At 54.1% G+C, this 15184-nt stretch overlaps 1 protein-coding gene across 1 annotated transcript; it reads left to right on the top strand.

Moving 5' to 3' along the window:
- The first annotated feature begins 1691 nt into the window (after positions 1 to 1691).
- RAB5C (RAB5C, member RAS oncogene family) lies at positions 1692 to 13438 on the top strand. Its single transcript, XM_033079063.2, has 6 exons — positions 1692 to 1830; positions 9760 to 10004; positions 10983 to 11134; positions 11420 to 11542; positions 12250 to 12343; positions 12736 to 13438. The coding sequence occupies exons 2-6, from the start codon at positions 9839 to 9841 to the stop codon at positions 12849 to 12851; spliced, it is 651 nt and encodes a 216-aa protein (XP_032934954.1). The 5' UTR covers positions 1692 to 1830; positions 9760 to 9838; the 3' UTR covers positions 12852 to 13438.
- Positions 13439 to 15184: the final 1746 nt, after the last annotated feature.

Below are 15184 nucleotides of genomic sequence, written 5' to 3'. Positions count from 1 at the left end.
CCAGCCCGCGGCAGCCGCGGCCGCAGCCCCTCTCCGCAGTGCCGGCGGGACAGCCGGCTCCTGGACAGGAATGGTGGTGTGGGCAGGAAGTCGGCCAAGCTCCTCATCCACTCCCTGCACGCTCACGGCTCGCCCGACCTCAGTCCCAGGTACGCTGGGATGTGCCGGTGGCTTATCCCGCTGCTGCGGGTTCGTGCCAGCCAGGCTGCGAGGGGCCCTGGGGGCAGAGAGGTGAGGGGGTGACGCGGGGCAACCCTCACCCCCTCTTGCTCCAGAATCGTGGATGGGATTGAAGACAACGGAGGGACTTCAGAGTCACAAACCTTCTGTTTCAACGTGGACCCGCTGCCGAGTGCAAGGGACTCTCCCACCTCAGGTACTGCCAGCAGCTGCCGGGCAAGGCCGGAATGCTGGTCCTGGGGCCGGGAGGCTTGGCAGGGCATTCCATCGCTGTCTGTGTCCTCCCCAGCAGGGACCGACGCAGGCGGCCCAGCCCTGGTGACAGAGGCAGAGGAGATAAAGCAGAACATCGGCAGGCTCAACCAGGAGGTGTGGTGGGGACCAGAGGTGGGTGCATGTCCCTGAAAACCCCGGGAACGTCGGCCGGTGCTCACTGCTGTCTGTCCTTTTCCAGATCAACCACCTCAACCAGGAGGTTTCGCACCTCAGCCGGGAGATGCAGAGCATGATGGAGCTGCTCAAGGGTCACTTGGGCACCCCACAGCCCCCGGCCTGTCTCTGCCGTCTGCCCGCGACCGTCTCGCTGCCTCCCCGGCCGTCGCCGCCCGCTGCCTCGGTGCCCCCCTCATCCCCGGTGCCCCCCAGCTCCCTCAGCTCCCCCTCCGCCAGCCCCCGGGCCAAACGCTGCCCGGTCCGCAGCCGCTCTGCCCACGCCGCTGCCCTGCACCCCTGGGTGGGGGCCGAGGGGCCGCGCCCGCCGCGGGGGGACACCCCCGGCCCCGACCCCCGCCGGGGCTCGGACTCGCAGCCGCCCCCGCTGCCGTCCCGCTCCGCCCGTTCTTTCCCCGGCTGCTCGGCCGGGGCTTGGTGTCGGGGCCGCCCGCAGCCGCGAACCGGCTCCACCAGCTCCCACTGACCCCGCGGGCACCGGCGGACCCGCACCGGGGTCTCCGCTCCGGGTGACCCTGCCCGGGGGGGCGCTGCCCCCGGAGCCCCCCAGGCCGCCGCGCTCGGAACACTCGCAGGGATTTTGATACGGTTTTATACTCTTCGTCCACGGGGCTTTTTCTACAGCTCGGGCGGGCCCTGCAGCCCCGCCCGGGCCGTGGGACGTGGCGGGGCAGCGCAGCCCCACGGGGCCGGGATCCGGCGGGGGGCGCCGGGGGGGATCCGTAGGGATCTCCGGTGGGGTCTCCGGCTTGCCCGGAGGTCACGGCCGCTACCGCCCCTCCGCGGTTGTAGTTCGTGTTGTTCCGCCCCGGCTCTCCCACGCTCCCCGCAACACCGAGAAATAAAGGCTCTATTTTTCCAGCCCCGGCTCCGCTGAGTCTCTGCCCGCGGCCGCCCCGCCCTGTCCGGGCCTCCCCCTCAGAGTCCCCACGGGGCCGGTTGCACCGGGACGCCCCCGACCACAACTCCCAGCAGTCCCCGCGCGGTGCGGCTGCCATGACGTCACACCCAGAGCCCTGGGGGCGGAGCGTCACAGGGGGCGGGGCATGGTGGGCGGGGATAGTTGATTGACAGCTGTGTCTGCCTGTGGCCGGCGAGTGGGGGGCGGAAAAGGTGGTCGGGTCCGGAAGCGGAACGGGTAAAGGCGGAAGTGAGGGCCGGGGCCTGCGAGACGCACCGGCGGGAGCGGCGCTGCGGGCGGTGAGTGTGGTCGCGACCGCTCCTTTCGTCCTGAGGTGACCCGACTCGCCCCGAGGGTGTGGACCCGTTCCTCGGGATCTCGCCCTGCCGAGGGCGGCGGCCGGGCCCCGCCGCTTTGGGGGCCCCGTGGCGGGAGTGGAGCGGGGGCTCGGTGGCGCCGCTGAGCCGGGTGGGGCGATGCTGGGGCTGGACCGGACGGGCGCCGCCGGCGGGGCGGGGGCTGTGGTCGGCCGGGTGTCTTCCTCTCTCTCCGTGCGCCGGCCTAGCGGGGTCCTGCGTGTCTTACGAGGCGAGGGAGCGGCGCTACCGCGGGGCACCGGCAGCTCCGGCCTGGTGGTACCGGCGTGTGGTGAGCGGTAACGGGAGAGGAGCCACGCTGGGTGGGGGGAGCGGCGCGGCCGCGGACGGCTCAGGGCAGAGTCCCGGCGGCGCTGTGGGTTCTCGGGTCAGGCTCCTCTGGGCTGGCTGTGAGCAGGAGCGGCTCGCGGGACAGCGGGAACGAGCGCCTGCCCCCGGTACCGTGTGTTTGCCTGGCAGCTGTGCCCCGGCTCCCTCCTCTCACAGCCGTGACTGACTGGCAGTTGAAGGCAATTGGGGAATGTGTGGTGCCAGGACAGAAGGGGGTTTAATGGTGGGATCATATTTTGTAGTAGTTGCTCATCCTCTGAGGTGGGAATAGAAACTCCAGGAGCTGGAAAGCCTGGCTGGGTTCCCGGGAACTGCTGAAATGAAGGAGGTGACTTGATTTCCTGTAAATGGGCTCCAGGAGAGACTGTCCTGGGTCACTGCTGGTGCCAAGCACAGCCTTGTGCCCCTTGAGGACCCTTGTGAAGGGAGACCCATGGTGCTGTAGGGCTCTGAGCAAGGCCCACGGACTGCAAGGACGTTTTGTGGCTTGTCTGTAAGGGAACCTCGAGCAAGGCTGTCCTTGGATCTCTGTCACAGCAGGAGATTCTGGTGTGTGAGCAGGATTGATGTGGGATCATGGTGGGATTGCACCAGGAGTGCAGGTGTGAGTTGTGAGCAACCAGTTTGCCCTGCTAAATCCTGGGGCACTGCTTGGACCTTGTTCCTGGTGATGCTCAAGAGCTGCTGGGGCTGGGCAGGAGCTGTGAGTGGTGCTGGGACCTGCAGGGAGCCCAGCCCAGCTCTGACCCCAGCCCAGCTGACCTTTAGCTGCTGCCCTCGGATGTGGCTGTTGGAGCTCTGACCTTGGCTGTTTTCAATCCTGTAAGGAAGTTGGAGAGGAGAATATGTCGAGGGACTATTTTAAGTCTGGTGTGGAACAACTTGCATCTGCTATTCTTAGCTTTTTGTGTGGAGGGTCAGCACACTTGAGCTACCCTGTTTACAGCCTGACATTGGGCCTGTGCTCTACTGAGGCTCCTGAACCAGCTTTGAGCCTTGGCTGGGGACTAAAAAGCGAACTCAGTCCAGTTTTCTTGACGTGCCATGCAGCCTGAGTGAGCCTGAGTAGTGGGAAATGCCCACTACTGCCTTGACTCTGAAAGTCTTATACATTTCTTTTCTGCTCACCTGGATAATAAGGTGAAAGAACTATGTCCAAAAAGGGCTAAGAATTCAGGATAGTACCTGTAGGCAGCTACAAGACAATGTTGATCTTGATGCACTCTTAGACTGAGGTGAGCTGGTGAAGCGTGAGCCTGGTTGGATCTGGGAGGTCAAGAACAGGGATGTTTGGGGTCATAACTGCATGTCAGTGTTGAAATCACCTAAGGCCCCTCATGAGTCACAATTGTTTGCTGGAACAGTCAGTACCTTCACACCAAAAATCTGCTTCTGGAGTGATGTCTCCTAAGATGCTCTGGCTGATTTAGCTGACACTTGGTTGTGGGTTGTGCAGGCTCTGTAAGTAGGTGCTGATGCTTCTTCAGGTGATGCTACACCCCAGGCAAGGTAAGGTAGACTCCTGGAAAGGGTTTGAGTTACTGGAGAGCGTGAGGGAAAGCTGGTTGGCATATGGATATGAATATAGTAAGAGAAAACATTTATCTAGTTCTGCATTAATAGAGTACACTTTGCTTTCCTGTGAAACCAGTGATGCATTGGGCAGTGTGTAAAGGAACTGGCTGGTGATGTGTGTGTGCTTGGCCAAACCTAATTGTTGAGCTGAGACATGGGATTATCTCCATCACAGCAAAGCTCTTCTGCATCTCAGCAGGGATCAGCTCAGGAGTTGCTCTAGGCCCTGCCAGTCATCAGTTCTGGATCCAAACTTTTTCAGCTGCTGCACAGTTAGTGGATGGTGGTCATGGCATCTCCCTGAAGTGGGAGGGGAAAGGAATGCCAAGTACTTTCAGACACAGGAAATGAAATGGGAACACTTCTAATGAAGTGGGTGTAGCCCAGAGTATTCCTGTCAGCAGACTTAAAAGAGGATAGAATGTAGAAATGTTGGAGTCAGCTGTTTTCTTCCCTTGGGGTATAAAGTTTGCAGCCTCTTATGCAAGTCTGAGAAGTTGTCGGAATAACATTGAAAACACTCCAGATGCCAGCCAGAAACAGGGAACCTTCCTGGATGTGACAGTATTGGGGAGATATAAAATTCATCTGAGGTCTGAGGAGAATGCTGTCCTCCCCTGGAGCACAGGAATGAGCTGCTGGAGCAACTCTGCATAAACAGATAAGAAAACACTGGTTTTCATGTTTGCTTTGGTTTGGTAGCACTCCAAATAAGGAGCTGCTTAAGGCAGGAGATCTTTGTGCAGTCTGGGAAAGATATTCTGAAGGTCACAGATTCTTTGCAGTGCAGGTGGCAGTTTGCTGCTTTGCATTGCTGGTGCTGCCTTCTTGCTGGTTCATTGGTGGGTGCTATCCAAGGGATGTGTTGCTGAGTGTTTGGTCAAAGTGAAGCTGTGTCTGTTGAGGGTATCTGAACAGGAGTCAGTGTCAGCAATAGGAGTTAAACAACCTTGGCTGAAGAATTTAAACCTTGATGCTTTTGTTCCATTTGAGTCAGTCCAGGCTGCATCCATGAGTTGATCCTCCAGCATTGCTGTACTAAGGATAACTGAGAGTGGGTGAGGGCTTTGAGAGGGAGCTACTGTGGGACAGGGAGCTAGTGGGCAGTTAATGGGAGATGAAGGTGATACAGAACTCTTCCACAGAGGTCTGTGCTGGAGGGATTGTCACAGCAGGGTGGTGGCCTTGAAATCTCTGAGGATAGAGTTGTTTTGGAAAAGCTGCTTTGGAAAACAGCTGGCTGCTGGGGCTGCTCCAGAGGCCATGGATGTGCAAGTGTCAGGAAACAGATGTGTGTGTGTCAACAGCATGAGAAGGAGCTGGTACTAGTTCAGGTCTGTAACTGAATCAGTAGATCAACTTTGGAATGGAAATCCTATTTACCTCTAAATTAAGATGAGTGTGTCCAGGTCTTTGTGAATCTTGGGCATGGACTGCACAGAGAAGTTGTTACCCTATCATAAGTTAGTCACAGCCATGGGAGTGCTGCTGAAACGGCTGTCTGAGCTGATTTGGGTCTGTGAATCTGTGCTTTAGGACTGTAGTGCAGTTCCCACCAGCTGAAGTGGAGAGTGGCCCAGTTCAGAGCAGTTCCTGAGCTCCAGACTGCTCCTTGCTGAAGGCAGGGCTCATTCTTTGGGGAGGGAAAAGGCAGGAAGGTAGAGTATTGTCTGTGGAAAGGTAGAGTATTGAAACATGTAAGACTTGATGGGATGAGGTCTGTGAGTTGAGTGTTTCCTGGTTCATCTCCTCTGCAGCAGCTGGGTCTGTTCCTCTTGTCTCTGCAGCCTGGACCCTCCTGCAGTCAGGCTCAGGAAGTTCATTCTTATTAATCATATTGATGAGTTGGAATATTAGGTTGACATTCCATGCTCTGCTAGCCTGGGCTGGTGTGGTCGGTGTGTGCTTCTGGTGGGACACACACACTTTCTGCTGCTCGTGGAAGCTGCTCCTGACTCAGTGAAGCTGACCTGTCCTGGAGCTGACTGTGCAGCCCTGGGCCAGCTGCCCATGCAGTGTGAGGTGAAGCAAAACCACTGGGTAACTTCAGGGCTTCCTTTGCCAAGGAATTCATGTAACGCTGTCAGCTATTTAATGAGATAAATACTTCACTGGGGCTTTTGTCTTGAGTATTTTGGTTCTAAGCCAACAAATCCCCAGTGAAGCAACTCCTTGCATAGCTGAGAGCAGCAGCAGTCCTTTGGGTAACCAGAGTCTTCAGGATTGGGTTTCTAAATATCCTCAGCTTTCAGAGTAGTCCTTGCTACTGGGTGAACACAGGGCAAAAATATCAGATTCTCTAACTTCTGACACTTTAAATGAGCAGCTTCCCTGAGGAGGGGTCTCCTGCAGAGGTTAACATGGGGATCTGACAGTAATTTCCCTGTGAAGATTTGTGTTCTTGTCCTGGGTAGGTTTGTTTGAAATGGTCTCTAGTGCTATTCCCCAACATCCTGAGGGCTGTGGAGAATGGTTCTGCACTTGGGCAGGCAGGGAGTGCTTTTCATTTAGGGCACTCAGATTCTTGAATTTAATATTCCTGGCTGTGTACAGCCCCCTCCAGCAAACCCTGGCAGGCAGAGGAGGGGTTGGAGGGGTACAAACTGCAGAAGTTATAGACCTGGAGCTCTCACTTATGAGACAGCATCAGGAATTGTACTTAACTTTGATCTCAAAGTAAAAAAGAAACTATGTTAAGATTTCACAATAAAAATATCAGTGCTTTTGCTGTGGGATGCAGAGCTCCTGTGTGTGCTTCAGTGAGCAGGAGGTGGGTAGGGCAGGTAAACAAACCAGCACGAGCCTTTTCATGGGTCTTGTGATCTCCCAAGTGCTGGGTTTCACTGGTTAAAAGAAACTAGAAGGAAAATTAATGCTTGTTAGTCTTAATTACATGAGTACCCCACCATGCTCTTTGTTTTCATGGCCTTGATGGCTTGAATTAGCATGGCAGGACAAGCTGGGCCTTCAGCTGCTTTCCCTGTTTGTGTGGTATTGCTGTGGTTATTTTGGTCTGCCTGACCTGTGGCTCGAGTGTCAGTGCTGGGGTTCTCATGAGGAGCAGGGAGGGGTGAATGCCCAGTTCTCAGCTGGAAGAGGTGGGAGAATGAACAGCTCCCCAAGCACCAGGAATGGCTTCATACAGCAGGAAAAGCAGGAAGCAGTCCCTGTTCCTCAGGTCAGTGTCCAGTGGTGGGTGTAGGCTGATTAGCACAGGTTCAGGCTGTGTAGTTCAGCTCCTGTTCCCTCTGCAGAGCTGAGTTCTGTCTGGCTGGAATCCTCAAACATGTTGGCATTAACAGAAAGTGCCTGTCCTGCCACAGAGTGTGCTCGCTGTCTGCAGCATTGGTGGGCACTTCCTTCAGTTATTTGGTTCTTCCTGTGACCATTAGCTGGTCATCCAGGTCTTGGGCGTGTCCTTAGCCCAAGGCCATCAGTGGCCACTTAGGGTCTCTAAATTCCACTTGAGCATCCTAAAGATATGACAACTTCTCATGTGAACATGAAGCCATATAAACTTATATCCAAGCCCCAAACTATCCTTAGATGATGATCTGGTTCTCCATAATTGGAGCAATCAAGGCTCTGGCTGCTGCCCTGCCTGCACTGACCAGTGGCTGTCCACGGTGAGATCAACATAGATGTGCTCACCTAATTCCATTGGAGTTCATGTAGCACAAGCTGATGGCAAAATGCATCAGGATCTGTGAAATATAGGTCAGGCTAAGACTGGAGGATGTCAACAAGCTCATATCCTTGTTTTGCTCTGGGATTCACTGCTATCAGATTTCGGGAGGCCGTAACTCAAACACACTGTGATTCACACAGTGTTTGTGCAGAATGTTGGTCTGGAGCAGCAGTGGAGCTGATAGACTGCCCAGGGAGTTATAAATACAAGGTTAAACCAAAGCTGTTCCCTTGCAAGCTCTGTTTAGAGAGGAAACTCTGAAAGGTGGAAGCCTCTTGGGGCTGGTAGGGATGCAGAGCTGCTGCTGAGCCTCTTGAACCTGCAGTGACCAAGCTGCTCCTGGCCAGAGCAACCAGCACTGCTTCCTCACCATCCAGCAAAGGCAGTTGTTGGTTTGTTTCATATCAAGCTTTCTCATCCTGTCAAACGCTGTTTGCCCTTCCTCAGGAGAGGGAGGGGAGTTCTGACCATGCTGCTTGCAAGGACACGGCTCTGAATTGCAATATCTTCATTGCTCAACCTGATTAGACTCAGGCAATGGCTTCACAGCTCTGGCTCCTAAAACATCTCACAGCACTCAGAAGTTTTACTCCTCAGTTTCTGTCCTACCTGCCAGTTCCAGTGAGTGGTACTGGCTTAACAGCTGGTGTCTGACTGCCTCCTGGTCAGAGCAATTTGAGGTGAGATGTCTCTAGGTCAGTGTATACTCAAGTGCTTTGTGTTGTGTAAGCTGCTGAGGTTCTTCAGCTGCTGGCACTCACAGGCTCCAGAGTAGCTCTGAAATGGCTGGAGGTTCCCTGTCAAAGCTGTCAAATGTTGGATTGTTTAAACTTGAGGCATAGTTAAAGTAACCTCAAGCAGTCACAGCTGGACTGGCCTTGCCCTTGCTCTTGAAACTTTCCTCTGTGCTGAGGAGGCTTGAGCTTTATTCACAGGACATTCTGCACCAGTTTGACTGTTTTAAACTTCTTATAAATGGATATCTAATATTGACTGGGAAAATGCAGAACATACACAGAGCTTCTTGGGGATACTCTCAGGATGAGGAGCAATTGACTTTTGGGGCATTTTCTTTCAACAAACAGCCTATGTTAGGAGAGTAGAAGGGAAAGTGGTGATCCAGAGCAGATGCAATCAGCTGTAGCATTTATCATCCACAGGGAAGTGGGAGTTGTGAAGGGTACAGGAAATGTGCCTAAATCTGTAACTGTGTACTTGGAAAGCATTCCTGTTCTCTGTAGGCAGCAGAGCTTAGTGCTTAGGGAGGCCCTGGGATTCACTTGTGGGTAACTCTGGATGCAAATCAGCTTGTCCTGCTGTTCCTGCCATGATTTTGTGCTTCTGCACCTCTCAGGAGATTGGTGCTGGGGAGTAGTTGGCAGTGCTGATCCCAGTGGATGCTGATCCCATGTGAGGAACGTGGCCAGTAGCCTGATGACCTGGAATGCTGTGGGATAAGGGTGCTGAGGCAGCAGGATGGGTGTGGGAAGCATTACTGCCTCTGTTTGGATCAGGCTGGGTGGTGATTCCTGGTGTGCAGCAGGAATGGGAGAGGGGAGCTGCTGTCAGCTTCTGAGGGGACAGCCTATGTATGCCCAGAGAGCAGCTGCTGTCAGGTGCCTTTCACCTCCTCAGGTGCCCCAGGTACCAGATCACCTTCCTGGCTCCAGGGCTGTCCTTGGGCCTACTGGGAGGTGCAGAATGTTGTGGTGTAAGCGCCACAGGATGAAAAGACAGCTCTAGAAATTCCTTTTGTCCAAATGCCTCCTGACCTGCAGAGCTGCCTCCTGCCACTGTGGCTCTGGGGTGGCTCTGTGTAGAGTTGGTAATCTGAAGTTTCCTTGTGAACTCGGGAAAGGAGGAGGGAGCTAAAGGTCAAGCTCAGTTCCCTCTGTGAACTGAGTAATTGCTGTTTGAATAGACAAAGCTCTAGTAACACCCATTGTGTGCTGGGTGCTCCTTAGCTGCCTCACCCCAGCAAGGTGTGTGTAACATCCATCCACTTCCACAGGGTGGAAGTGCTGGAGGGCCCACTGGTGGGGAGGAGAGCTTGTATTACCATTACCTTTTTTCCAGGGAGGCTCTGCAGGCTGAGATCCTGCTGCAGGAACTGCTCTGTGGTGCTCACAGCTGATAACTTTCCACTGTGGAAGGAACCACCACCGGTCTGTGCTGATGGTGGCTGCAGATCAAACCACCCTCTAGAACTGGTACAGCTGGTCCCTGAGCATGTCACTAACTCTGACCTCCTCTTCCAGTTGCAACCTGCCTACAGGTGGATCCCAGTACAGAACCTGCAGCATCCTTAACTCTCGGCACTCCTGCACTTAGACCACAATGGCAGGTCGAGGTGGAGCTGCCCGACCGAATGGACCAGCTGCTGGGAACAAAATCTGCCAGTTTAAACTTGTTCTCTTGGGCGAGTCCGCGGTGGGGAAGTCCAGCCTGGTCCTGCGCTTTGTGAAGGGGCAGTTCCACGAGTACCAGGAGAGCACAATTGGAGGTGAGTGCCAGCTCCAGATGCCTGTGGCCAGGAGGTGCTGACCTTGCTGGGGTGTCAGAGGCAAGACTGGCTATTTTGGTCTGGTCTGGGATTTTTGCTATAAATAGAGGCAAACAGTTAATGCTTTAACTCTTGGTTCACAATTTGTTGGTGCAGTGATCAGCACAGCAGAGAATAACACTATGGCAACCCTGCACTTTGCCTCTGAGGCTTTGTTTCCAGTGCCTCAGCTCCAGCTTCTAATTGGAACTGAGGCCTTCAGCTTGGTTTATAGCCCTTAATTATCTTTTCAGACCATGACCTGGGATTTTTGGGCTGTTTCTAGTCTGATACTGCTAACTATTTTCACAGTGCTTTCAGGTCTGGTAGTTTATTAGCTTGAAGTTGTTAGTATGGTGTCACTAATCTACCAAAGGCTGATTGGCACATGAGTGTCTGAGCAGCAATAGTGGGGAATTTCCTGAGAATAGGGTTGAGTTGTTCCTCTGTGACCTGTGCAGGCTTACTGGCCATCAGGGCCTAATGCTCCTCTGTAGGGACTGTGCTCTGCCTCAGTCTGTATCTGACACTTGTGCCTTTGTGCTGGGTGTAACACAGAGTGTTAGACCCACTGGGACAAGAAAACAACCAGTTACTAAACTGAGGAGTGTGGTGTAAGTGGGCTGAGTTTGGTGCTGTTATTGGTGCTCCCCAGGTCTGATCGTGGTGGTGCCACAGTTGAACTGTGTGATCCTGTCAGGGGCTGCTGGGAGGGTCTGGCAGTGTGATGGTCTGGGGCCAGCTGCTGTCTGGGCCGCCTTCCTGTCGCTGTGTGATGGTTCCTGTGAGCAGAGGAATGTGGTACAGCAGAGCTGCAGCTGCCACAGCAAGTGGCACTGGGCTCTCCAGGGCTCAGCCTGCTCCCATGTGGAGCAGCTCCTGTGTGCTGGCTCTGGGCCCTGTCGTGCTGGAGCTGAGGCAAACCCCCTTCTCTTGCAGCTGCCTTCCTAACACAGACAGTGTGTCTGGATGACACAACAGTGAAGTTTGAGATCTGGGACACGGCGGGGCAGGAGCGATACCACAGCCTGGCCCCCATGTACTACCGGGGGGCTCAGGCAGCCATCGTGGTCTACGACATCACCAACACAGTGAGTGTGGGCAGGGCTGGGGGGCTGCCAGGAGGCTCCCAGTGCCCTTGGGAGCATGTCTGGGTCAGAGCCTTGCAGGTACCTGGCTGTGGGTGCCAAGTTCTTGAGAACTGCTCATGGCCTCTTCCTCGGCTCTGGCCAAGGCTGTGAGCTGATAAAGGATCCTGCTGCCAAGTGCTGCAGAGGCAGAATGCTTCTCACAGGAAAGCCTTGTTCTAATCATATCTGCCCTGTGGATTCCTACATGGCTGCCCTTCCTGACTGCTGCCTCCTGTTTGCTTCCAGGACACATTTGTACGAGCCAAGAACTGGGTGAAAGAGTTGCAGAGGCAGGCTAGCCCCAATATTGTAATTGCACTAGCAGGAAACAAGGCAGACCTTGCTAACAAGAGAGCTGTGGACTTCCAGGTGAGTGGGAATCCAGAGACATTGTTACCCAAACAGGTCAGAAAAGCATCTTTGTGCTTAAGTGAGAGAGATGGCAGCTATGTAAAATATGCTTTGAGGGAGAATGAAAGTGAGGTTTTGTGCTGAGGACTGCAGGATGCCATTGTGCCCTGCCCTTCCCTTGCTTCTGTCATAGCACATGTTGCCCTGGCTGGTGAAAGTCCTGGTGAATGTGGAGGAGGCCCACAGAGCATAAGCTTCTGTCCTCAACCTCCTTTTTGCTGCCTTACTCACGTGGGATGTCTGCAGGGTGTGAAACAGCATCTTCTGGGTACGAGACACATGAGGAATCATTCCTAGCTTGTTCTCTGCTCTTCACAGCTCTTACCTCATCTGAGGCGAGTGCTCAGGAGAGGTTCTTACCCAGCCCTCGCACAGGATTGCTTGTGGTGCCCTTTTAACGGGTGACACACTCCCAGCTGACCCAGATCCCATATGCTCTGTGTGTGTGTGTCTCAGGCTGTGCCCCAGCTCAGCTGTGGGACACTGGCCGTCCCTGGATTGTCCAGACCCCCTCCAGGTGGGGGCAGGGACAGGGAAGGGAGTTTCTGGCCCAAGGTGGGACAGAGTGTTTCTCCAACCGTTAGTGCGTTGACAAGTGAAGTGCATGAAGTCTGCTTGGGCCTCCTGGCAGGCTGCCCTTAGCACACTGATGTGATTGTTTGTAGGATGCACAAACATATGCAGATGACAACAGCTTGCTGTTCATGGAGACGTCAGCGAAGACAGCGATGAATGTGAATGAAATCTTCATGGCAATAGGTACAGCCTGTGTATAGGGCTGGGGGAGCTCTGAGTGGCAACACTGCAGCCCAAGAGGGTCCTGTGTCAGCCAGGGCTGGTGGCTCCTACTGGGACAGGTGTCCAGTTTGCTACACTGGTGTGATTGGTCATTCCCTGAGTGTGTGGAGCCTTAGCCTTGCAAAGCTGGTTCCCTGTGTCTGGGGTGGTGATGGAGATGGGAGCAGGTCTGATGCCAGCCAGAGCTGAGGAGGGGTTGGTTTGGCATGCAGTGCAAACTGCATATTTGTCCTGTCCCAAGCTCTGTTGTTGGTGAGGACTCAGGCTGGAGCAGGCTGACCCCAGCCTGGGCTGTGCAGTGGGAGGAGGTCGGCCTCTCTGGAGGACCCTGCTAACACCCTGTTTCTTTCTAGCCAAGAAACTGCCAAAAAATGAACCCCAGAGTGCTCCTGGTGGCCCAGGCAGGAATCGGGTGGTGGACCTTCAGGAGAGCAGCCAGCCCAGCAGAAGCCAGTGCTGCAGCAACTGAGCAGCTGCTGCGGCCCGCGAGCCCTTGGAGGACGTGACTGGAACCCACGCTAACGATCGCACTTACCGTAGGGCGGCTGCTGCCGGCGCCGCTGTGATTCTCCATCCCTTTCTGATCATAGGCTGGAGGGAGTTCTTCCACCTGCACCTTTCTGTACAAATACTAATTCAATTCTAAGTCTTAAGTCACTTTTTTAATATATGAACTTCTGCTCTTCCCTCTTCCTGGTGGTGGTGGATGCAGGACCTGGTGTCTGCCCAGCCAGCGTGGCCGTCCCGCGGGTGAGGCCAGCAGCACCCAGGTCCCACAGCACTGTAGTTCACTATGGGAAACAAAGGGATATTGGGACACGTGTTTAAAGTTCCCTGTCTGTAAGAGCTGAGGCTGATCCCGTACGATGTGCCCAGAACAACCACTAAACTGTAGCATTAGAGACAAACTCCGGCTCTTGAGCCACTTATTGACCAAATCAATGATGAGTATTTGGGGTGGGGCAGAGGGAAGCAAAACTGGTTTCTTCTGTATTTTGTATTGTATGTTTCTCCATGTAACCAATCAGTATCTTGTCAATATAGTACATCCAACGAGCTGCCTGTTGTCTTTCTTTGTGTTGGACTCCAGCATGCCAACTCTTCTTTTCTCTTGGTTCTGTCGTAATGCACTAATCCTGTTGCAACTTTTGCAAAAAAAATCTTGTATAGAAATTTGTCCTTTTCTTGATGGTTGTGATGCCACTAATATTGTTAACCCTGCTCTGGTGGGAATACACAAGGTTTACTGATGTACAGAGGTGGGGTGGGGGAAGCCTTGGGTAACCTGTCGGTGGGAATTACATGTATTGCAAAAGCCTGTAATTTCACAAAGAATGAAGGGAGGTATTAAATGGCTTCTGTTGCCAGACTCTAACTGATGTTGGCTGCTGCCTAGTGCCTAATGCAGTGTCTTATGCATCCTGGTATTTAAGAGGAACTGTTGACTTAGTCTTCATCACAAACTTCAGTTTTGTGTGATTAAAACAAAATTTTTATAAACCTATCATAACAACAATGTTCATGTTTCTTAATGCAGCAGGGACTGGACCCGAGCACAGCAGTTCTGGTGGAGGCTGAGCTGTGCAGGGCTGCTTCTGGTATATCCCACACCTTGGTAGGGAAATGGGGCCTGCTCTTCCTGAGGAGGGAGAAATGGGGCTCCTGAGCTTGGGCTGTGGGGCTGCTCCTGCACGGCTGCTCTCCTCACAGTGATGCTGCTGGTGTTCACTTGGCTCCAGTGTGCTCAAGAAAGCTTGAGGGAAATTGTGGGAATTGTTACTTGCATGGTAGAAGTAACAAGTTGGGCAGAGGTGGGGATACATTGGGATAGGCTTGGGATGGTGCTCCAGAATTCATGAACACGGTGCTTCTTTCTGTGGAGCACGATGGCCTTGGAAGATGCTGCTGCTCTCCTGTCATTGCTGCATGGAACCCCAACACCCTTGGGAAGAAGGAGCAGCCCCTTGCAGCTCCATCCTACCATGTGTGCTGCTGGCAGCACCATTCATGCTCAGGAGAGGCTGAGGATGGAGATGTGCTGCGTTTGGAACCCACTGCTGCCCTCAGCTGAGGAGCTGTGAGAGGCTCAGTCACAGGAGAGCTGTGAATAGAGTTGTATGAACAGCCTTGGCTTGTGTGTCCTTCATCTGCTATCCAAGGTCTCAGTGCCTCTTCCTCATGGTGGATTTCCTTAAAATCCTGGAAGCAGGAAGGGTCTGGAGTGGTTTGTTGATGGAGTGCCTGGGATCATGCTTGAGCCTGGGCTGCCTGTAGGGTGTGGGCTTCAGTGGCCTCATTTGTGTGATGCTGTTTGTGCCTGCACTACTTAGCTGCTGGAGGTGCCCAGGATCTCTGTGGGACCAGCCAGTGCTCACAGTGTGGGGTGGACTGATGCTGGGGGTTTCCCCAGGCAGCCAGAGCTGGACCAGTTTGGAGTAGAGATTCCCTGATCCCACTCAGAATAATTCAGTGGGCACTGTGTGCACTGCTGTTGCCATCTGCTGGCTCCTCTCCCTGGGTGCCTGGTTTCTTTCTTTCTTTCTTGGAGTCTCTGAAGTCATCTGTGATACCCTAAGAAGGGTCTTGCTGCTTGCCAGAGCAGGTGCTCAGTATTGAGGCTGGGGCCCTGCTGCTGTTCCTGGTGTGTCTGGGCAATGGGCTGTCTGATCTCAGGGCAGCTTTAGCACAAACAGGCGTGCCTGCCTGCATACCTGCTGCTTGCCCACACACCTGCTGCCTGCCTGGGCCTGAGCACGGGTATTTGTGGTGGTTACGCACCGCACCCGGGGTTGGGCTTTTCCC

This window comes from Catharus ustulatus, chromosome 23 (assembly GCF_009819885.2).
Source record: "Catharus ustulatus isolate bCatUst1 chromosome 23, bCatUst1.pri.v2, whole genome shotgun sequence".
Taxonomy (NCBI): Eukaryota; Metazoa; Chordata; class Aves; order Passeriformes; family Turdidae; genus Catharus; species Catharus ustulatus.
Note: the sequence above shows the minus strand (reverse complement) of the source record. Positions and strands in the feature narration are given on the sequence as shown.

Excerpts from the sequence above, each read along its gene's own strand:
- RAB5C (XM_033079063.2), top strand. The coding sequence starts at position 9,839 with ATGGCAGGTCGAGGTGGAGCTGCCCGACCGAATGGACCAGCTGCTGGG. Across the intron at positions 11,135-11,419 it reads TCTACGACATCACCAACACA|GACACATTTGTACGAGCCAA; the intron begins GTGAGTGTGGGC and ends GTTTGCTTCCAG. Across the intron at positions 11,543-12,249 it reads AGAGAGCTGTGGACTTCCAG|GATGCACAAACATATGCAGA; the intron begins GTGAGTGGGAAT and ends GATTGTTTGTAG.